Here is a 22,837-nt window from a genome sequence, read left to right on the forward strand (position 1 = left end):
TATTTTTTGTTTTCAGTAGACAGGATCTTGCTCTTGCTCAGGTTGGTCTTGAACTCCTGAGCTCAAGCAATTCTCTTGCCTCAGTCTCCCAGAGTGCTAGGTTTACAGGCATGCGTCACCATGCCTGGCCAACCATAAAGTATGATCATGGCTATCACCAGCCCAGGTGAGAGTAATCTTTTCAATTCTGTGCCAGTTAGTATGGGGAAATGACAGAGACATGATATCCTAGTTGGCATTTTTGTATTAGTATGGCTAAGCATTTTTTTTTGTTTGTTTTTTGGAGAGTGAGCCTTAAGCTATTGCCCTGGGTAGAGTGGCGTGGCATCACAGCTCACAGCAACCTCCCAATCCTGGACTCAAGTGATTCTCCTGTCACTGCCTCCCAAGTAGTTGGAAATACAGGGACTCACCACAACACCCAGCCATTTTTTGGTTGTAGTTGTCATTGTTTGGCGGGCTGGGGCTGGATTCGAACCCGCCAGCTCTGGTGTATGTGGCTGGTGCCTTAGCTGCCTGAGCTACGGGCGTGAGCCTAAGCAGTTTTCCATGTGTGTAGTATTCATGTCTGTCTTCTTCTATAGACTACCTAGTTTGTATCTTTTGCCTCTTTTTATGTTATCTTCATATGTTGACGTTTAAAGACTTCCTTTTATCTTGTGAGTAACAATCTAATTGCCTGATATACTGCGAATATTTCCTCTGAGGAGAGCTTCAACCACGTAGGTACTGTATTTTCATCAGTATGGCCCTCAGTAGAGTCTTAAATTTTTTTTCTTGTCATTCGTATAACTTATTTAGAAAATTTTACTTAAATATCAAAGTGGTTATATTTTTTGTTACATATTTTTAAAATATCTAAGTGGTTATATATTTTCTTGTTATGTTTTTGTTTCAAATTTCTTTTTTTTTTTTGGCCAGGGCTGGGTTTGAACCCACCACCCCTGGCATATGGGGCTGGCACCCTACTTGAGCCATAGGCGCCGCTCAGTTTGAAATTTCTAGTGTGCTTGCAATTTGGTCAGAATGTAGCCTAGAAAGTCTCCTATTTTATGAAATTGAAGTTGTCTTTGTGAACTACAATGTAATCAATTTTTGTAAATTTTATGTAGCTATTTGAAAAAGATGTTTATTTTCTATCTATCAGGTACAATGTTTATACATGTCCAACCTTTTAAATATGGTATTCAAATCCTCAAATCCTCGACAACCTTGTTTATGTTTGGTCTACTTGATTTTTTTCTTGAGACAGAGTCTTGCTTTGTCACCCAAGCTGGAGTACAATGGTGCAATCACAGAGCACTCTAGCCCCAAATTCCTGGGCTCAAACAATCCTTCTACCCTAACCTCTGGTGTCGGCAGGCACTATTACATGGGGCTAACTTTTTGTTTTATGTTATTTTATTTCACTTATTTTTATTTTCTTTCTTTTATTTTTTTTTTGCTGGTATGAAAGGTCTTTAATGGCAAGGGAAGGATGCTGCAGAGCAGCACCAAGGAGGAGGGAGAAGAGGAAAGGGGAGAGAAAAGAGGAGAGAGGAGGAGAGACAGAAGAGGAGGAAGAGAAGAGGAGGAGAGAGAGCGGAGAAGAGAGGCATTTCACTTATTTTTCCTTTAATAATCTGTAAGTCTTAATTCCTATTTCAGTTATACTAGTACTTTATTTTAAACTTTTTTTCCCTAAGTACATGAAATTTCCATTTTATTTTATGGTTTCATATCACAATAGTGCACATGCATTTCTCTACAGCCGTTCCAACATAGCTCCTTTGGAATTATTTGTTATCTCTAATGTGTGACTTTACCAACATAAACAAGATATCTTGAAGCCATACAAATAAAATTTCAAATGACTAAATTTTAGCTGAATAAGAAATAGTTATCAGATATGTTAATCTCCAACAAGACCCTGCCAAAGTGTTTCTCCTGATACAGTAGTTTATAAGTCAGAGCCTTCAAACAACTAGGGCAGAACAAAGGTATAATAAAAGAAGCTCCGGTAGCGTAAGCCTCCCATAGTCCTAAGCCTGACATAAGCAAGGCAAAAGCATCTGTCCCAAAACCTAAATGGGTCTCCAGTATTTCCACTTAGTTGAAGCTTTCAAAGCTAAACAGCCCAGACATATATCTATCTATCTATCTATCTATCTATCTATCTACCAACCAACCCTCTTGGCTCTGATTCCATTAATTATGCCTAAGAGCTTAACACCTATCCAAGTCCAAAGGTAGAAGAACACATACACTGGTATGGTGATCGGCAGGAGCAGACTGTAAAAGCAAAGACTGGTTGTGCTAGTGCAGCCATGTGGGAAGTTTTCCTCCACAGAGGCTGAGTAGAACAGTCCTGCTAAAAAGACCACTGGAATAAGAACACTCAATGGACTGGAAGGGACAGAAACATTCTTCCCCACTTACTACCTACCACTCTGCTTTAAAAGGTATGTGGTATTAAGAAAATTTAGTTGTTGTGGTAGTTTCTTTAAAAATTATGAACTAGCGCTGCTGCATTTCTTCTTGCTTCTGAGTTTGAGGTGTCATGCTAGCTGCCTGTGGTCTCATATTAGGAATCCCATTGATGATAGAATAGGCTATTCCCAGCTCTTCATTAATCAATTCATTTGTTGATGCTTCATATCTGAGTGGCTTCTTGGAGGGAGGGCACACCAGGAACTCCAGCAGTTTCCTCTCCCCTTTCACTCCAGTCTGCCGAGGGCCGTGGCCCCGACCGTGCAAGCACTTACAGGTGACTGCAGAAGTCTGTGCGCACATCCTCTGCAGCGCCAACGTGAGACTGCGGCATGCTCTGCTCAGCACTGTGTGGCAGCTGACAACCATTTCTCACCTTTCCCTCTGCCCCTATTTATTTTTTGAGACATCGAGTTTCACTCTGTCACCCTGAGCAGAGTGCTGTGGCATCATAGCTCACCCCAACCTCAAACTCCTAGGCTTCAGCAATCCTTTTGCCTCAGCCTCCCAAGTAGCTGGGACTACAGGTGCCTGCCAAAACACCCAGCTAGTTTTAGAGATGGGGTCTTGCTCTGGCTCAGGCTGGTCTCTAACTCCTGAGCTCAAGCAATCCACCCTCCTCAGCCTCCAGAGTGTTACGATTACACGCATGAGCCACTGCACCTGGTCTGGTAGTTGCTTTAAAAATATTTGAAAATTAGCTGGGAACGGTGGCTCACGCCTGTAATCCTAGCACTCTGGGAGGCCAACATAGGTGGACTGCTTGAGCTAAGAAGTTCGAGACCAGCCTGAGGTAGGTGTTGTGGTGGTTGGTGCCTGTAGTCCCAACTACTTGGGAGGCTGAGGCAAGAGAATCCCTTGAGCCCAAGAGTTTGACATTGCTGTGAGCTATGATGCCACAGCACTCTATCAAGGGCAAAAAAGTGCGACTCTGTCTCAAAAAAAAAAATTGAATTTATTTCCTAAGGGCATCCTTTGGGTTTTGCTGTTCTAAGTATGATCCCTTGACCAGCTGCATCAGCAGCACCTCTGGTGTAAGAAATGCAGATTCTTGTGGCCTACCTAGACCTATGGAATTAGAATCTCAGTTTGACAAGATCCTCAGGTGATCTGTGAACAAAGTGTAACTACTGCTTTTGAGGGCTCTGGCCTCCTTCCCTTGCTTTTGTGGAGTGTAACTGTCTCTTCATGGTCCTACTTAGAACCTGTGAAGGCTGCCATAGAGAGCCAAAGTCATCAGAAGGGAGGGTTTTTGGTTCTCTGAGACTCTGAAATTATTTCCGCCCCATAGATTAAGCCAGCCAGCTCCAACTTAGGCGAACCTACCATCACTCTCAGCTCCTCCACACACAGCTGACAGGCTCTGGTTCTAGCAGGCTATGTTATGGGGCACCCTGCCTACTGGGGATTGATTTTTTAAAAAATTTCTGTGGTTTCTAGGGAGTGGATGTTGTGAAATAGAGTGAAAAGAAGTTGAAGTCTGAAATGTGGTGAACTTCTCCCTGCCCCTTACATGTGAATAATGATTTGTTGATAGAAGCTGCTTTTCCCAAGATGAAAAACAACTGAAGATTTATGGACAAGGCTATTTAAAAAGACCCAGCACTGCTGGTAGCCAATGTGGAAATAATGTCAGGACATTCCTAGATCTATTCTGGATTGGGAGAAAGGAGGGATGGGATAAGCCTGGAGAACAAGAGGAGGCAAGAGGATAAAAGGAGGGTTACAAGTGGCTGGGGAAAAACACAGGAAGGTTAGCACTTTGGAGGATTTCTTATGCCTTTCTGTTCTACAGTACTGTAAACATGACAACCATTTCCAGCGAATGGTGGGTGGATGAAAAAATGAGCCTGCTTTGCTGGTGCCATCTTCCCTAAGTGCCATGCTGCACAAACTTTCTGCAGCATGGATGTCAGGGAAGATGGGGGTTAGGAGAACTGTGCATTGGAGATGAATGAACATTTTATCTGAAACTGGGAATTCTGCTTCTACAGGTCCTATCCCTCACTATGTGCTTGAGAAGCCACCAGAAAAATATTCCTGCCAGTTTCTCAGAGTCAAGTCTAAAATATACGGCCAGAAGCTTGCTCATGGTTGGACCTGTACCTTACTTACAGCAACTGCTACCCCTCTTGTCCCTGCAGGGTGAGGCAGGAGCACTCAAGAGGACCCCTGGGAGCAGCCCTGACACTGGGCTACCTCTTGTACCTTATGGGTGCAAAGCCAACATTTTTGAGTATATAACCACACCTTCAAACACCTAAACGCAGAGTGTGAAAAATAAAAATGAAACTCACAATTGGAGCCTCAATCTGTCTGCTGGCTACAGAAATGATAAAATTAGAGTAACTTTAATTCCCTTGTCTTGCCAAGGAGAAAGTCAGGGCCCAACTCGCACAGTGCCTTTGCTTAAGTGCTTAAGGCAGCTCGGCTCCCACTTAAAACGTCTGTTATCACTCCTGTCTCCTCAGGGAAGTTATTTATGAAGGAAGGTTGCCCAGCCAGGCATCTTTAACAGGGACTGGCCCAGGCAGGAGGCATGGAATGAGAAGTCCACAAAGGCTGTACGTTGAGGTGCTGTTCAATTCTATTTCTTCAGACACACCCAAGCTGTAACTCAAAACTTGAAAACAACCTGAATCCTTTCCCAAACATAAACCAAATCCTTTATGTCAAGTTCCATATATTTTCCTAACTTTATTCCCCACCCTGACCCACTCCACAGCAGAAACCAATTTTCTTAAGAGTAGGTTCTTGTGAGTTTTCCTTCCAAATGTCTCATTTGGAACAGATTAAGGAGGTGGGGGGGGGTGACGATCTAATTTTTTCCTTTTGAAAAAGATTCAACACATTTGAGACTTTTTTTTGTCTCACTATGTTGCCCTCGGTGGAGTGACATGGCGTCACATGCCTCCCAAGTAGCTGGGACTACAGGTACCCGCCACAATGTCCAGCTATTTTTTTTTATTACAGTTGTCATTGTTGTTTAGCTGGCCTGGGCTGGTTTCAAACCCGTCAGCCTTGGTGTACGTGGTTGGCGCTGTAACCACTGTGCTACTGTCGCCAAGCCACATTTGAGACTTTAAAGCAGAACCACTATGTTCTAAAACTGACTTTTATAAGAATAAGGGAATTTCATTTCCTGGTATGATGGGACTGGATTCCATGGGGAGTCCTAATCTAATGACCCTGGAAAGGTGCTCCCTTGGGGAAGCTATGCACTGATGACAGCGCTTAGTCCACCTATCAAAGCAACTTCGGAATTCTTTTTCTGAAATGGCCATAGAGTCATCATAATATGAGGTGGGACAATTAAGTTAACAAATTCATCCTAGAAACAGTGCTACATACTTCATTGCAATATCACCACAGTCACCACGAGGCCAAGGGAAGTACTTCAAAGATGACCACAGTGAGATTCAGCAGTGAGGTTTGTAGCCCTTTTTTTGGATGAGTTCTCAAACTTAATTTTCAGTGCCTTTGTATCAGGCACTGTCACATCTTTACAAAGAGACACTGTGAAAGGTATACAGAGTCACAACATGCCACTTTATCTAAGCCTGCATACCCCTCTCCCACACACACAGAATCAAACCCTCCCTGTGACACCCTGCCACCACCAGGGCACTGTTCATTCTGCTCTTCTGCCTATGAGACCTCCTGCCATGGGATCCTCATAGTCAAAACCAACAGAAACCTAGGCTATCACAATCCAGCAAGGGATCTTCTGAGAGATTTGAGAACAGAATTTGGAGGAGTTTGTGGGTAAGATGAGGGCCTTACAAGGCTCTGATGCTTCCCTTTACACCTCCTTGGGTAAGAGCAGGATAGTGAGGAACAAGGACTACCCCAGTGGCCTATGTAGAGCCCTTTCTTGGGGCCCACTCTGCCTTGCAGAACTTCTTGATCAGTAATCCTTTGACAGTCTGGGTCCTACTGTCATTTAGTTGCTGAGATAGGGGAGGAAGTCTGCAGGTGAATAAAATTGGGTAGAAAAAGGGCAGGTGTCAGTGCTGGGTGAAATGTTCAAGAAGGATGCTCCCTAAGGAGTTAGCCTGAAACTGGGGCTTGGGCGGGGAGGGGCTACCATCCAGCAGGCTCCTGGGTCATCCTAACCAAACCAGGGGTGAATGAAAATGGGGGTGCCCATCTGGTCATCTCTGACAAAGTGGTGACCATAACTCCCCAAACTGGCTTAAGTTCAAAAAGGACTATTGCTCGCCACAGTGAAAAGAGAAATCCTATATCCTGGTATGGCCTTGCTGAGCAAAGTGAAGGTTCCTGAGGAAAAGGAAAGCGCAGAGGACAGTCGAGGCCATGAGCTTCAGATCACCAGGCACTGGGCTTGCCCTGACTGACAGGGGAGACAAAAGCCTGCCAGCCACGTCAACACCAGATGGTCTAAGCCCCTGTGTGACCTATCATCACCCATGGAGGTCAGTCACCTTGGGCTGAGGGAGCTTGGCTTTCAGTAACAGCAAGAGTGGAGACAAAATGATGCCAAAATGACCCTCATTTCCTCGAAAGGAGCCTGTTGTTGTATCTCTGGGGCTTAGTCACTGGGAGGCCATGGAAACAATCCCATTGCCCTAGCAACGAGGCCTAGCCAGGTACTCACTGGCACTTGCAACCTGCTAGCAGATTTGAGAAGGGAGCATTAGTTTGCATCTGCTTCTGCACCTCATGGGAGCCAGCTGCCAGTGACGCACTCACTAGGACACAGCTGAACGTCAGGAGGCCTGGGCTCCCTGGGAACAGCAAACGATGGCAAACGCAATTTGGTAGGCGGCAACTGGACCTCCACTGTGACAGCCCACTGCAGTGGCAGTAATGGGGGTGGAGGCAGGGGATGATGGCTGCCTTGATCAAGCATCTCTGTTCTGAAGGATTAAATGAGAACGCAGATAATTAGTTTCCATATAACTACCTTCCTAAAACTGCCATTTCCCCTCACCATTTCGCTTAGGAGTTAGGATTGCAATTCCTAACCTCTTAATGTTTCCTCCCCTGGAACATTACAGACAATACAGAGGCAGAGAGGCCCGGGAGAGACCAAGGAGTGGAATCTCAGGGCTGACTCAGGGTGTGGTTTTATTGCTGGGAGATGCCTGGTTTCACAGAACACTTTGTTCTTCCCACCCGTGAGTTCCTCCAGGCCCTCTTTCAAGGCAGTGTTCCATCCTCTCTGCTCTCACCCTACAGCACCATATCTCACCCCTGCCAATTTCTCCCTATTCTAAGAGTCCAGATTATTCTCTGTATATTCCTGTCACTTCCTCTGTGCAAATTAAATCTTAGGGGGCAGCAGAGAGAAGTACTGTCCTGGTCTCAGGGGTCTGTGTTTTAGACCTCATTTTTCTACTAATTACGTGACACTGGGGAAATCATTTGCCTTTCCTGGGCTTCAGTTTCTCCATCTGCAAATCAGAGGTTCTAACAATCTTGAGTGGTGAGATTTCCTCTCCTAGGAAGGGACAAAGGACAGGGACACAGCAGCTATAATATAGGACCATTGCTATCTGCTGCTCCAACTGTCCCCCTATCACACGTTATTCTCCTCCTGCAAGACAAACTCTGTTTATCTCAGCTCTGGGTCCCCAACTCATTTTCTGAGGTTATGACTCCAGTGTTTTCTTTCAAACATACCAGTTAGTTTAAAAGATCTTTGATGTACCCCTTTCTCTTAACTTCAAGGTTCTAAACTAGAGGCCAGGTTTGGACTCTTTCTCCTGTCTTAGGAAGTCCTAAAAGTGCAAGACCTTTGTCACTTTTTTGTCACAACAGATACTTGAACTTGAATAATTATTTTCCACAGGGCTTTGGGGTCCATTACTTGAACTCTCTGAACTTCTGTTTACTCATAAAGCATAGCTGGGGGCATAGTGGTACACGCATGTCATTTGAGCTATTTGAAAGGCTGAGGTGGGAGGATTCCATGAGGCCAGGAGTTCAAGGCTGTAGTGTGCCTGTGAATAGCCACTGTGCTGTAGCACGGGCAACATAGTAAAACCATGCCTCTAAAAAATAATAATAATTTTTTTCTTTTTGAGACAGAGCCTCATTCTGTCACCTGGGCTAGAGTGCTGTGGCATCAACCTAGCTCACAACAACCTCAAACGCCTAGGCTGAAGCAATCCTCTTGCCTCAGCCTCACAAGTGGCTGGGACTATAGGTACCCACTACGCCTGAATAATTTTCCTATTTTTGGTAGAGATGGCGTCTCACTCTTGCTTAGGCTAGTGTTGAACTCCTGAGCTCAAGGGATCCTCCCACCTTGGCCTCTCAAAGAGCAAGGATTACAGGTGTGAGTTGCCACCCCTGACTTAAATATTATTTCTCTTTTAAATGGAGAAAGTAGCAAAGTATCTCATAGAGTTTTGTGAGGATTAAATAAGGTAAAATGAAGCAGGAGCATCTAGAGGTTGGTAATGAGGTTCTCCTCCATTTCCCCTGCCCCTTAGCCTGCTAGAAGTGACGGCCAGAGAGAGGTCCCGGGAAGGTGCTACCTCCCCTACCCCTCATCATTCTGCACTGGATGTGGTCTCTCTCTCACTTAGGACCTGATGAGCAGCTGACCAGTCTTCCCCTACTAAGCACTTCTCAGGGCCAGCACTATGCTAGGTGTGTGGGCCCCTATGGATAAAAAACTCTAGCTTTAGAAATTCCATCCTGCATGAGACAGGATAGGATGAGATGGAGTTAGTCTAGGATCTGTCACAATGCCTAGTCTTAGTAGGTGATCAATCTGTTCTTTGTTGAACTACTGTCTCTGGAAGGAGGTGGAGACTGAGGTAGCTAATTTAATCTGCCATTATAAGGATGTAATGTAACACCAGGGGAATTTCACAACAACACAGAATCCAAACAGATCCACCCCCCTCAACACCAGGAAGATTCTAAAAACAATCTCTTTATTGTATTTAACTACTTTGATTTATTCATTCCTGCATTTATTAATCTAACTGATCATCAAACAGTGATTTTTATTGAGCATCTATTTTATGCCAGATTCTGAAAATATAGGAGTGAACAAAACAGACAAAATCATACTCTCAGCCAGGTGAAGTGGCTCACACCTGTAATTCCACTACTATGGGAGGCTAAAGCAGGAGGATCACCTGAGGCTAAGAGTTCCAGATCAGCCTGGGCAACATAGCAAAAACCTGTCTTAAATTAAAAAAAAAAAATCCTGCTCTCTAAGAAAGTTTCTTCAGATGTAGAGAAACAAATAACAAAAACTATGCAGAGAATTAAGCCAAGAGGGTGAAGTGAGAGCAAATGTTTGGGTGGTTACTATAGTCTGGGTGGTTAAGGTAGGCCCTCTATGGAGATGACATTGAAGCCGAGATTGGAATGATACAAAGGAGTCAGCCCATGTGAGACTAGAAAAAAATAGTCCAAGTAATGCAAAGGCCCTGAGGTTAGAATGAGGTTGTAGAGTTGGAGAATTTCAGAGAAGGCTGGAGTGGCTAGAACAGGGAAAGGGGCGGGTGTGTGTAGCAGGTAGACATCGGGTAGGGTTTTGTATGTTAATTTAGGAGTTTGGGTTTTATTCAGAGTAGGCTGAGAAGTCAAGGGAAAGTTCTTAGTGGACAGCAACATCATCTGATGAGTGTGGAGGCAGGATGACCTGGCTGGAGGTTCTGGTGAAGTCTACAGTAGAGATGATGGTGGCCTGGAGTAGCATGTGAAATAAGCCTGGTGGAAAGGCACTTTGCAAGTATTTGCCGAATGAATGAATGAATGAATGAATATGCTTGATCTGACTACTTCTTGCCTCACACTTAAATAGTAAGAAAAAGCTGTAAACTACCTTAAGTGGGAGTAAGAGGAGTCAGAAAACAATTTAGAATTTTAAAATAGACACAAAGAAATGATGGAGGTAAGTAAGTTTAACTTTTCTGAAGAGGAATTTAGGTCAGGAAGGAGGGTACATTCTAGTGGTATAATTCTTAACTTTTTTTGGTTATTCTTCTTTGAAAAAGGTACTTGATACATACATAAATTTGAGTCTGGGGCCAGGCTCTGGCACCACAGAACAGAAAAGCCACACTGCCGACAATGTTTCTGAGTGGATTCGGAAAGACCCTATTAGAAGGCAGAAAGCGGAGGGAGGCAATACTTGGGAGAACCCTTGATCCTATGAACTAGTGGGAGCCGAAAAAGTACAGGGTCTGAGGCCAGTGGGCAGCCTTAGAGGTTCCGGGGGTGGAACCATTTGTGACTTCGTGTGAAGTCCCACATGCCTGGGGCTTTGCTCACTGAGCTGTCTCACTGTGGAGCCACTGCAGAATGTCACAGTGACCCAGGACTCCCTATCTTTCCTCCCAGGGCTACCTCCTGCTTGCTCAAGGGTTGGAGCCTGTGAGAAGTGTCCGTACTTTCACGCTGGCTCACGGGCTCTGCATGGGTGAGGGTGGCGCATGTGTGCGTATGCATGAGTGTGGGTGGGAAGAAAGCATTTTGGGGGACACTGGGCACATGTGGTGTTTTCCTTCTCCACCTTGTCCTAGGTCACAGGACTGCTTCAACTCGGCCCCTTAATGACACATGACCACTTGCACTTGCACCACTCCATTCTCTACTACTCACTGAGTCTCAGTTTTTCTTCATTTTGCTCTTCTACCTTCCTTCTAACCTCCATCATTATTCCAGTCTCTACGAGTCACCACGCTAATAAGCACGGAAGGCTTGTTCCTGGTATACTGCCTAACCCAAGGCCTGGTCCTCCCAGCCTCAGGCGGGCTCCGGGGCCTTGTAGTCTGGGACTCAGACTTCAGAGGATAAGAGTGAGGAAAGGCCAAAAGACTACAGAGTTGCAAACTCTTAGCCTACAAGACCCAGACAGCGAGTGAATCAGGAAGACTGCCACTCCAGTTTGTATGAATCAAGGCAAAACACTGCCCCCTGAGCTGGCTCTAGCAGTGAAGGTCCATCGGCTTGTTTCTCAGCTCTTTCTTGTTTCAAAGGGCATTCTCACACTCTCTGGGGAATTTGGGGCTGACTAACTGTGGTGAAAGATCAGTCCATCAACAGAAACTGAGCACCCACTATGTACCTAATAGAATATAGTCTCTAATCCCAAAGTCCATGAGACCTAGTTGGGAAGATAAAAATAAAACACATACGATAGTGTGTGAGATAATGATGAAATAGTAAAAAGCAAAGACTACTGGGATGATACGATAAGCAAATGCTACAGCAGTTCAGAGGAAGGGGAGAATCCTGGAGGGCAGAGGTGTTATAGAGGTGAGATGTAATGCATCACTAGTGAACGTTCATATCTGGCAGGATGAGTAGAAGTTTTATAAAACTTTTTATGGGCAAGGGGCCTAACAGAAACGAGGGCGAGAACTACTTGCAGCCAGTACTCCAAAGAAAAGAGCCAGAGGTTGGTCAACTGGTCTGCCTGCCTTCTAGCCCCCCAAATCTTTTACATTTCTTTATTAAAAAGTTTCCACCAAAAAGTCATCTTTATTGAACCTAAGGGTTCAGACAATGGGCATGTGATCTAGCACCCCTTAAAAATTCCTGGTTGAGTGGTTTCTCTTTCCTATGCTGCATCAACTAAAGCAGACTACTGGTCACCCAAGGAAATGGGATGAGAGAAGCAATCTGAATCAGGTGGCAAACACTGGCTTTAGCTGACAGAGGAGGAGAGGGCAATCCAGTGCTGGGAAGGCAAGGGAGCCCAAGGGAGGTTCTGGAAGCCAGGGCCTTTGCCTGCCCTGGCCCCTCCAGCTCCCAGAGCCTCCATTGTCACTGCTAAGTGCAACAAATGGGGTTCCATCTGGGGACCTTTTGATCTAGCCATCCCTACACTGTCCCACAGTGTTTAAGTTAGACTTTCTGCAGCATTTCAAGCTAAACCACATCAGACACCTGCATCAGAGTCAAGGTCTCTAGAAAAAGGAAAGCCCAAACATCCCTGCTTGTAGGAGAGCCTGTGGAAGAACCCCAATCATGGATTCTGATCATCTTCTAGCCTACTAGGTGTTTTTCTCCCCACCCAAGGTATCATTTGTTTTTCTTATCATTTCTTCCTCCAAAAGCAGCTTCATAAGTATGTACACACTTCATAGGTTTCTCCTCTGCTGTTCTCACCCAGAACTCCATCTGCCTAATTTGAAAATCACCCAAATTTAGTAACTTAAATTTAAATACTATCTAGGTTGTTTTTCCCTCACATGGAGGCCTTTGTTCAGATAAAATCTGACATTAAATCCTGATGTATATAAAACAGACACGAGTGAGCTGCTCAGTCAAAGAGGGCAGGGAATTGCAGAGATGGCCTTGAGTATCTCCTGCTTTTGAACTAGAGCTCTTTCATGGGCATTCAAGACTGAAGGTCAAGTCAGAGCAGGGAAAGGGGAAAGGTGGGGCCTCACGTGGAGGCGGGTCCATACATTTTCTTATCCCAGCTATAAATTCCAATCCCTTACTCTTAAGTCCTAGAAACACCACTTCTCCTATTCCTTCTGTGGGCTCTGTAGCTGATATGGGGTGGGGAGTAGGGGGAGAGAGGGTCCTGCTGTTGGAGTTCATACTTGAAGAGGCTGAGGGAGCTTCAGGTGCTGCACAGAGCTAGTTGGTCACAGGCTGTGAGTTCATGCTTCCAGGTGAACCCTGGAGGGTAAAGCTCATGTATGAGGACAGCAGGAGGCCCCAGCAGGCAAAAAAGGTAGACAGCAAATCCATCCTTGGGAAGGCCATCTAAACACCCAGTTACTTTCCCCAGGCCTTCTAGGATCATTAAGTAATTCATACCTCAAACCTATATCTAAAACCAACTGTGTGCAGAAGAATATGGTTGAGGTGATGCAGTCTGAATAACTGGATTTAGTGCTTGGCCTCTTTCTTTACGGGTGTCCACAGGACCCATGACTACCCCTGTTCAGGGGCACTGGAGCTCCCAAAATACCAGTGCTATATTCTGGGGAGGGCAGGACAGAGCCTAGACAGTTCATTCTGTTCTCACAGAAGATAAAGCTCTCCTTTTGCTCTCTCAGTTTCCATTGCCGATCTCTCCAAGGCCTAAGGAATACTTTGTCCCAGATCAAAATGATTCGTGGCCTCTGAGTACCTCCCTAACTCTCAACAGTTTCACTTCCTGAAATGTCACCGCCCAGGTTTCACATCAGTGCCAGAGGCACGTCTAGGTATTTTCCCTAGATAACTTATATGTTGGGAACTCTGAAAACATCTCATACTTTCCCTTCTCTCCTACCTCCTACAAGCAGCAGCTCCCTGCTGATTCTACCTCCCCCACTCTCATGATCAATTTTCTCCTCCCCGTCCTACCAGCACTGACAGCAGCTAGTGAGGGTGAGACCCCCAGCTGGTCTCTCTGCCCGTCATTCAGCCCCAGCCCCAGTTCATCTCATACTCTGCTGCCAGAAAGACTCCTCAAACACATTTCTGCTAACATCACTCTCCTTGTTTAAACCTTCTCCAGGCTCTTGTCACCTACAGAAAGAAGTTGGTTGGCTTGGCATTCAAAGACACCATGCCTGGGGGTACTCCTGTTCCTCTCCATTGCCTGGCCCTGGACTGTGTTCAGACCACACAAATTGACTTGCTGCTGCTCAATAAGCAGCCAAGCCTCCAAGTTCTCCCTAACTCCAGGTTTTGGCTCCCGCTTTCCCTTCCACCTTCAGTGTTCTGCTCTCATTTGTGCTGCATCTTTCCCTTCATTTGGGTCAGTTCCATTCTCAAGACCCTTCCTAGGCCCGTCAGGATGCAGCTGTATTTCCCACGTTCCTCCAGCAGGCTGATTGTTAGGAGACAGTCTGGGAGCAAAGCTCTTTCTGTCTGTAGCCCTCAGCGACAACATCTAATCACAAACCCATAAAGTTCTTACGTTCTTTCGTTGGAGAAAAACTGAAAATTAATTTTTTATTGTAATTTCAACTTTTCAAAGTCATTAAATATTAAAATAATTTAATAATATTATTTCACTGTGGCATTTACTGAACCACTGATTTGGGGATAAATGAACAACATGTATTTTTAAGGTATTCAATATTCAATGGTGACTATTTTTTTTTGAAACAGAGTCTTACTCTGTGCCCTCAGTAGAGTGCCATGGCATCAGAGCTCACAGCAACCTCAAACTCCTGGGCTCAAATGATCATCTTGCCTCAGCCTCCTGAATAGCTGGGACTACAAAAGTCCACCACAGTGACCAGCAAGTTTCTTTGTTTTGAGTACAGATAGGATCTTGCTCTTGCTGAGGCTGGTCTCAAACTCATGAGCTCAAGCAATCCACCAGCAATCTACTCCCTGAATGCTAAGATTACAGGTCTAGCCACTGTGCCCAGCCTCAATGGTGATAATTAACTCAGAACACACCAGCAAGTTTCTTTGTATTTAGTACAGACAGGGTCTTGTTCTTGCTCAGGCTGGTCTCAAACTCATGAACTCAAGCAATCTACCAGCAATCCACTCCCTGAGTGCTAGGATTACAGGTCTGAGCCACTGTGCCCAGCGTCAATGGTGATAATTAACTCAGAACATACCAAAAAGAAAAATATTGGCAGAGTATTCTACAAAATCCTTGTAAACTAAAGGAATGTGAAAAATTACCATCAGTTGCTTAATATCCTCGAGAGATGTTAACACAAGACAATATTATTCTGATGAGTCAATTGCCTAACTTCTGACTAAAGCAAAAAATCAGGGGGTAATTCTCAGTCCATAGCTACCTTTCAGTCTAAAGCAAAAGATCTGTATTATATGCATTAGAAAATCAAGCTATATCACAGAAGTTCTAAATATCAATAATCAGGCAGAACAGAGAGCCCCTGGGGAGATGCTGCTTAGTCAGAAGGGTGTCACCACACAAGATCTTTGCATTTGAGGAATCTGGCTTGAATTTGATTTTTTAGATACAAACACTGCTTATTAAATTTCTACCTTCAAAACGAATTTTTCTCTAGGATGTCCTAGAGCAAGGGTCAGCAAACTTTGGCTAGCAGATCAAATCTGGGAAACTGCCTATTTTTGTAAATAAAGTTTTATTGGAACAAAGCTGTGACCATTTGTTTACCTATTATTTATGACTGATTTCTCATTAAATGGCAGCATTGAGACAGTGACCAAATGAACAAGAAAGCCTGAAATATTCACTATCTGGCTCATTACATAAGTCTGCCAACCTCCTGTCCTGGAGCAATAAGGCAATGCAAAAGGATAAGGACAAAATACCTGTTGACTGGCAGGTGTTTTCTTGTGACATGGCGGTCGTTACAGTTTCCGTGGCTGCATCTCTGACAGCTTGTTCCTCACTCTGCAAGAGAGTGAGGACACACCTCCAGAGAGCAAGCGTATCCTGCAACTCTAAGAAAACCAAAAGGAATTTGAATCAACTAGAATGTAATTGACAAAGCAAGTGCAAACACTACTTCAAATTGCTGGTGGAACCAACAGCACTGGGACCAACAGCCATTTTTTTTTCTGGGTATTCCAAGACCAAAGAGTCAGAAAAAAGGCCAGAAAAGAGAAAGCCCTAAGGGGACAGATTTGGAAATGCCTTTTCTAGGGGTTCTGGAGGCCAACAGGCAAGGCCTCTGGAAGTTACTGCCCAGCTGACAAGTCCCTAGTGAGAATGATTCCCAAGAATGAAACTTTATACATTATGAGTGCCTTTGGGAAACTATCCCAGTGTTGATTTGCATGTTTGAGCTTACAAATTCTGAGGGCAAAATACCAATGAAGATTGTGCTTTGGGAGCAAGAACCAAGTCTGGGGAAGGGCCCATGATTAAGGTACTAGCCTATGTCCCTAGTATGTGGGGCCTACTATCTGACTGCTTTCTCCCTGGACATGGACTCTGTCTATTCAACCTGTGCTAGATGCTGCCATGGATGACGAACAGGAAAGGAAAGGACAGTATCTGCCTTTGATCAACTGAAAGAAATGTAAGGTCCGAACTCAAGGCAACCAGTCGTCAAGAATAAAACTGTGTGGGTGGCGCCTGTGGCTCAGTGGGTAGGGCACCGGCCCCATATACCAAGGGTGGCAGGTTCAAACTCAGCCCTGGCCAAACTGCAACAAAAAAATAGCTGGGCATTGTGGTGGGTGCCTGTAGTCCCAGACGCTCGGGAGGCTGAGACAAGAGAATAACCTAAGCCCAAGAGTTGAAGGTTGCTATGAGCTATGTGATACCATGGCACTCTACCAAGGGTGATAAAGTAACACTCTGCCTCTACAAAAAAAAAAAAAAAAAGAATAAAACTGTGTGTCTGTGACACAAAATAGGGAGGGATCACAATGGACTGCCGTAATTGAGACAGACTTTATGAAGAGGTGAGAGGTGAGCAGGGCTTCACGGAAAGGATGCTTCTTGTACAGGTGGGGCTTGTGGAGGGCTGTTAATGGAGGGCCATGGAAGACCACTGTATAGCATCTTTTCAATGTGCTAAGAACTCCCCTTGGTCTATCCTCTCCCTCATCTGTCTGTGGAGGACTAATGTCAGTTACTGACACTTTAGTCATACCAAGAACAGCAACAGCTCCCTTTGGGGTTTCATTCTCTTCTTTTTGTTACAGATCTGGCTTTATAGTTTACTCAATTGTTCTCTAGGGTCCAATACTTTCCTTCTTGATATTTTCTCTTTAATATGGTCATTTATACCCCTAAGATCCTTACCCCGTTTTTCTCTTTCTTTTTTTTTTTTTGAGATAGAGTCTCACTCTATTGCTCCAGGCTAGAGTGTTATGGCCTTAGCTTAGCTCACCTCAACCTCAAACTTCTGGGTTCAAGTGATCCTCTTGCCTCAGCCCCCAAAGTAGCTGGGGCTACAGATGCCTACCACAATGCCTGGCTAATTTTTCTATTTTTAGTAGAGATGTGGTTTCGCTTTTGCTCAGACTGGTCTCAAACTCCTGAGCTCAAGAGATCTTCCGCTCGGCATCTGTGGCTCAAGCGGCTAGGGCACCAGCAACATACACCTAAGCTGGTGGGTTTGAATCCAGCCTGGGCCCACCAAACAATAATGGCTGCAACCAAAAAATAGTCAGGCGTTGCGGTGGGCGCCTGTAGTCCCAGCTACTTGGGAAGCGGAGGCAGAAGAATCGCTTGAGCCCAGGAATTGGAGGTTGCTGTGAGCTGTGATGCCACAGCACTCTACCCAGGGTGACAGCTTGAGGCTCTGTCTCAAAAAAAAGAGATCTTCCTGCCATTGCCTCCCAAAGTGCTAGGATTACAGGTGTGAGCCACCATGGGAGGCTGATCTTTACCTCTTTAAATGACTTTGTTCTGTACTCAAACTGTCCCCATGCACTTCTGTCCTCTGTTTCTGTCCACTCTACTTATTTTTCATGTTTTTGTAGGCCATTAGCCACCATTGGTGTCCTTCCTTATTTCTTTTTTTTTTTGAGACAGAGCCTCAAGCTGTCCCCCTGGATAGAGTGCTGTGGCATCACAGCTCACAGCAACCTCTAACTCCTGGACTCAAGTGAGTCTCTTGCCTCAGCCTCCCAAGTAGCTGGGACTACAGGCGCCCACCATGACGCCCGGCTATTTTTTGGTTGCAGCCCGGCTATTTTTTGGTTGTAGCTGTCATTGTTGTTTGGCAGGCCCGGGCTGGATTCAAACCTGGCACGTTAGGTGTATGTGGCTGGCGCCTTAGCCACTGGAGCCACATGTGCCGAGCCCTTCCTTATTTCTTATAATGCTATAACCAGTATTAGCAATTATTTAGGAATCAATCACTTTGGCCAAAGACCCAGTTTCACAAAGAAGGAATTCCTAGTTATTCTGTACAGATTTGGCCTGTTATGAGCTAGGTTAGAGTAGTCAAAGCCACGCAGAAAACATGCTGCAAAATGGAGAAGCCTGACCAAAGTTTGTAACCCTCTGCTCTTAGTCCTCTGGTCCTCTCCCCTTCCTTGCTGCACTGGCCTCAAACTGACCCATTCATTTCTCACCTAGATTACTGTAATAGGTTTCCTGGAAGAGGGGATGGTTAGGCTGAATCTTGAAAGATAAACAGAAGTCAGTCAAGCAGTGGTCTGTTTAGAAAACGATTCCCTACCGATGATGCATAGGGTCCATGTGTGAGGAAGTGGTGGCTGATAAGGCAGGAGGGATGGGCCAGGGACAGAATGGGAAGGCCTTATGAGCCATGTTAAAGGGCATTTAGATTTTATTCTAGTCATCTCAGGAAGGAAATACAAAGGAAAAAAATAGATTTTATCCTAAAGGGAATAGGAACCCACAAAAAAGTTTTAAACAGTAGATTGAAATGATCAGATTTGCATTTCAGAAAGATCACAGAGGTTCTTTAGAAGCTTTGTGGAGAATAGCAGGGGTAAGATTGAAAGAAAAGAGACTGGTTAAGAGGCTGGTGAAAATGATTACAGAGTATGAGCTAAGAAGGTAGGAACAGTTCTGAAAGATATGCAGGCAAGGTGCCTGCGGCCATCTTTTTTAGCCTAGAATCTCTATTCATGCTTTTAGTGAGTTTAGTATAATGAACTCTCCCCACCCCGCCAGCACACTTACCAAGCACAGGATGGGGGTTGGTGAGGAAAAATGGTGCAGTGCTGTTAAGGACTTCAGCAGCGGCTAGTCTAGACCCTGTGGGGAGAGGGTCTTCACAGGACAAGACAACCAGCTGAACCCACTGCTTCAGCTCAGGGGCTATTGAGTCCCTGTCCTGAAAGCACAAAACGTACACAGGTATTTATTGGTAGTGCAGAAGATGCACCCATGAGCTGACACAGAATTAGGGATGAGCTATACCAAAGCGGCCTGCAAATTAGCTCTTACCTCAGCACGTAAGAAGGTATTTCTATCCTAACTGAGAGAAATAAAAAAGCCCGAAGAATACAATCTGATTTATCTTTCAGTAATGTGGAGTCTCAGTTAACTAGAGAGCAAGTTCCTTTTGTCTTTTCTGATGCAAATAAAGTCATGAGAAAAGTAATGTTTTTGATGGTGCCAATAAAGACCAAACTTGTAGGGAAAGACTAGCAGCCAATAATAACTCTAAGTTCCCAATAACCAGACATTCCTCTTATTGTTAGTAGCAGAACCCCAGATTTTTGGCTGACCATGGCCACCTAGCTAAAGACTACATCTCCCAGCCTCCCTTGCATCTAGAAGTAACTGTGATTAAGTTCTGACTAATACGATGGTGCTACAAGTGGTATCTGTGCACTTCCAGGCCATGCCTTAGGAAGTGCCCATGGTCTGCACTTTCTGTGTTTCCTCTGTCCTAGCTGAACAAGTACAAGACTGTGGGAGCCAGGACAACCAGCTGGGACCGTAAGATGGAAGCCACATGTTAAGGACAGCAGAACAAAACAGGAGAAGAACCTGATGACTCAACACTGTCAAGCCACTGTGTGTGCTTTGGACTGCTGCTATCTGGTTTAAACCACAGTATTTATGAGTTTCTGTTACAATATTTAAAGTAGCATCTAACTAACACCATTGTTAAGACAAGCCCTGTTGTTGTTTTTAATAGTAATAGCTTTACAGATATATTAGTTCACATATCATAAAATCCACCCATTTAAAGCGGACAATTCAATGAATTCCAGTACATTGATAGATATGTGCAATCACCACCAGTCTATTTCAGAACATTTTCATCACCACAAACCCTGAGTCCTTTTCCATCCCCTAGGGCCTAAACATCCACTAACCTACTTTCTGTCTCTGAATTTGCCTGTTCTGGACATTTCTCATAACTGGGATCATACAGTACGTGGTCTTTTCAAGTTTATTCATGCTATAGCATGTGTCACTACTTCATTCCCTGTACAGCTTTCCCACATTTTGTTTACTCATTCATCAGTTGAGGGCTATTTGGATTGTTTCCATCTTTTAAACTCCGCTGTTTTCATTTTTTCTAGAAAGGGTACTGTTGTTACAGATGTACTTTACCTCCTCTATCAACCGAACGTCTTTAATGTTCCAAATGTGACTACTGATTCCTCTAATCACCTCTGGGCAGCCACAGAACTAGACTGATGAGCATCTTAGACCCTGAAGAAGATGATAACTCTAATGCACAAAGAAACCCAGTTCTCTCTAGGCTTCTTTTTGTGTGTTTCTCTATAGTTTTATTAGATTTGTTTTCTCCCTGGAAAACCCTCAAGTTTCATTAAAATTCACTTATTCAAGTAACAAGTAGTGAGGCGGGTGCAGTGGCTCACGCCTGTAATCCCAGCACTTGGGGAGGCCGAGGGGGTTGATTGCCTGAGCTCAGGAGTTTGAGACCAGCCTGAGCTAGAGCCAGACCCCGTCTCTAAAAATAGCCAAGTGTTGTGGCAGATGCCTATAGTCCCAGCTACTCAGGGGGCTGAGGCAAGAGAATTGTTTGAGCCCAAGAGTTAATGGTTGATGTGTGCTATGGTGCCAGGGCACTTTACCAGGGGTGACAAAGTGAGACTCTGTTTCACCAAAAAAATAGTGCCTTTAAAATGCACATGACGAGTGGCCAAAAGCAGCTTTAAGTAGGAATGATGCTTCGGTAGGCTTGTTAGGCTGCCTTGTGACTACTTTCTTAGAACTTTGTGTTTTTCTCTAGGCTACAGGTTTTTAGCAAATCATCTCCTTTCCTATACTTCTCCCACCCCATCTGACCTTTTTTTGGCTTTTTGTATCTCTTAGTGATCTCCTAGGTTTGGTCCTCTGGTCTGCCTTTGAATGACAGATCAAGAAAACCATACGCTTGTTAATTCTCTGGTTTTACCCAAGGCCAGCCCCATCTCTATCATGTTTTCCTCAGTGCTCAAACATTCCATCCCTCCTTTGGATTCCTACAGTCCATGTAATTACATGGTGCCCCCTTTCTTTCATTAGACTGTGCCTCTGGTCTCTGTTCATCTTTGTACCTTCAGTATCTATCTCAAGGCTAGGTTTATGGTAAGAACCCAGAAGTCTATAATGTCATGCCACCACCATAACAGTATAGTAGTATAACCAAGACCTTCAGGTAATTTTCCAGTGGTATTGGCTGCCTTCTGCTGAGAATCCTGTGAGGGCCCTATCTTTCTGACATGCACCTGAGTATGTATGTGTCTGTCTTAAGCCATCTTCCCAGGAAGCTGCTTTTCTTATTTTAGTTCCACCTCACCCCCAAAGGACATTAAAAACAGGTGGGTCACATCTGGGCCTCCATCCACAGGCAGCTGGACCACATTCTGGGGGAACATTTAAGCCATAGCAATATATTTTCATACTTAGTTCACTAGGTTGAAATCCTAAATATTCTTGGGATTGACTTGGTTTTTCTTCTTTAAATAAGGAATCTAGCTAGAAAAATGGAGAAAAAACAAGAGGTTTGGGCATGGGTGTTGGGAGAGAGGTTGTGTTACCCTCAGGGATGCTAATCAAAAATGCTCAAAATAAGAGAAAAAAAAAGGTGGTGCTCAAAAAAAGTCTTCCCAATTTACACTCAAAGTGAAAAACCAACAAAAACAATAATTTTGTAGAGGCTATATATACACGTCTCAGTGATTCTGCCTGCTGAGACACTTCAGTTTTACTGACACCTTCTGGGAAAAAGAGAGCACAAAACCCAGACCCCTGAACAGGAACAGACCCAGCCTTACCTCTGCATGTGTCTGCATGTGATGGGCAATCACTTTGGATGCAAGCCTCAAAGCTACGCTGTGAATTTCAGATCTAGAAAAAGCAAGCAGAAAAACACACAAAATAAAATGAAACATATTTTATAACAGATCGCTTTTGCAGATAGTCTATAATCCATGCATATATGAACACTGGGAATCTCTACCTCCTTGTTATATAAATGCCTTCAGAAGTGATTACCTTTTGGTTATTAGAATGAAACTCTGACATCATTCCAATGCTTGAGTTAGAACACAGCTCCTAGGCTGAAGCCCTGAATGCAGTCCAGGCCCTGAGTCCCAGAGCCTGGATTGTGTGCCATTAATGACAATGAAACCATATATCCTACCAAGAGTGTACAGGGAACACTGAGGGCAAACCTTTCATTAGAAGCAATATCCATTGTCCAAATCAAGAACTCCTTTGGGGTTAGATGCACACAGCGCTCCGTCTGGGGAAGCCATTCACTAGGGTCCATGCAATGCAGAATTTTCAGTATCTGTATGAACCAAATCCATTAAGAAGAAAAAAAAAAAAAGAAAGAAAGACTCAGGGAAAAGTGTCCATATGCTAAATAAAATTCACTTGTACCACTAAGTGGCTCTGTCTTTCAAAAGGCCCCACCGACTTCTTATTTCCCTTGTTATACCTTTGGGAGACTGAGTTAGGGTAGATCAATGATTGGCCAGAAGTCCCTAGAGACTTGGGATCAGAGCCAAATGCCCATACTCTTAGGCCAGTGCTCCTTCTTTTTGACTATGCTTTCTATGTGGCCATCTG

At 44.5% G+C, this 22,837-nt stretch overlaps 1 protein-coding gene and 2 pseudogenes across 4 annotated transcripts in view; 1 reads left to right on the plus strand and 2 right to left on the minus strand.

The window, feature by feature from the left end:
• THADA (THADA, armadillo repeat containing) overlaps positions 1-22,837 on the minus strand; it is a 331,550-nt gene that overhangs the window by 26,741 nt on the left and 281,972 nt on the right. For all 3 annotated transcript variants that reach the window (XM_023512128.1, XM_023512127.1, XM_023512129.1), the window contains 4 exons: positions 22,438-22,556; positions 22,039-22,111; positions 18,977-19,130; positions 15,676-15,807 (listed from right to left, as the gene is read on the minus strand). In XM_023512128.1, coding sequence (XP_023367896.1) covers positions 15,676-15,807; positions 18,977-19,130; positions 22,039-22,111; positions 22,438-22,556 — 478 coding nt within the window. The remainder of the gene's footprint in view (positions 1-15,675; positions 15,808-18,976; positions 19,131-22,038; positions 22,112-22,437; positions 22,557-22,837) is intronic.
• The window catches only part of LOC100965177, a 48,780-nt pseudogene that overhangs the window by 7,014 nt on the left and 18,929 nt on the right, over positions 1-22,837 (plus strand). The window lies entirely within an intron of this gene.
• Positions 1,973-2,404, minus strand: LOC105886782 (annotated as a pseudogene).

This window comes from Otolemur garnettii, unplaced genomic scaffold, assembly GCF_000181295.1.
Source record: "Otolemur garnettii isolate 467f Iridium unplaced genomic scaffold, OtoGar3 scaffold00024, whole genome shotgun sequence".
NCBI lineage: Eukaryota > Metazoa > Chordata > Mammalia > Primates > Galagidae > Otolemur > Otolemur garnettii.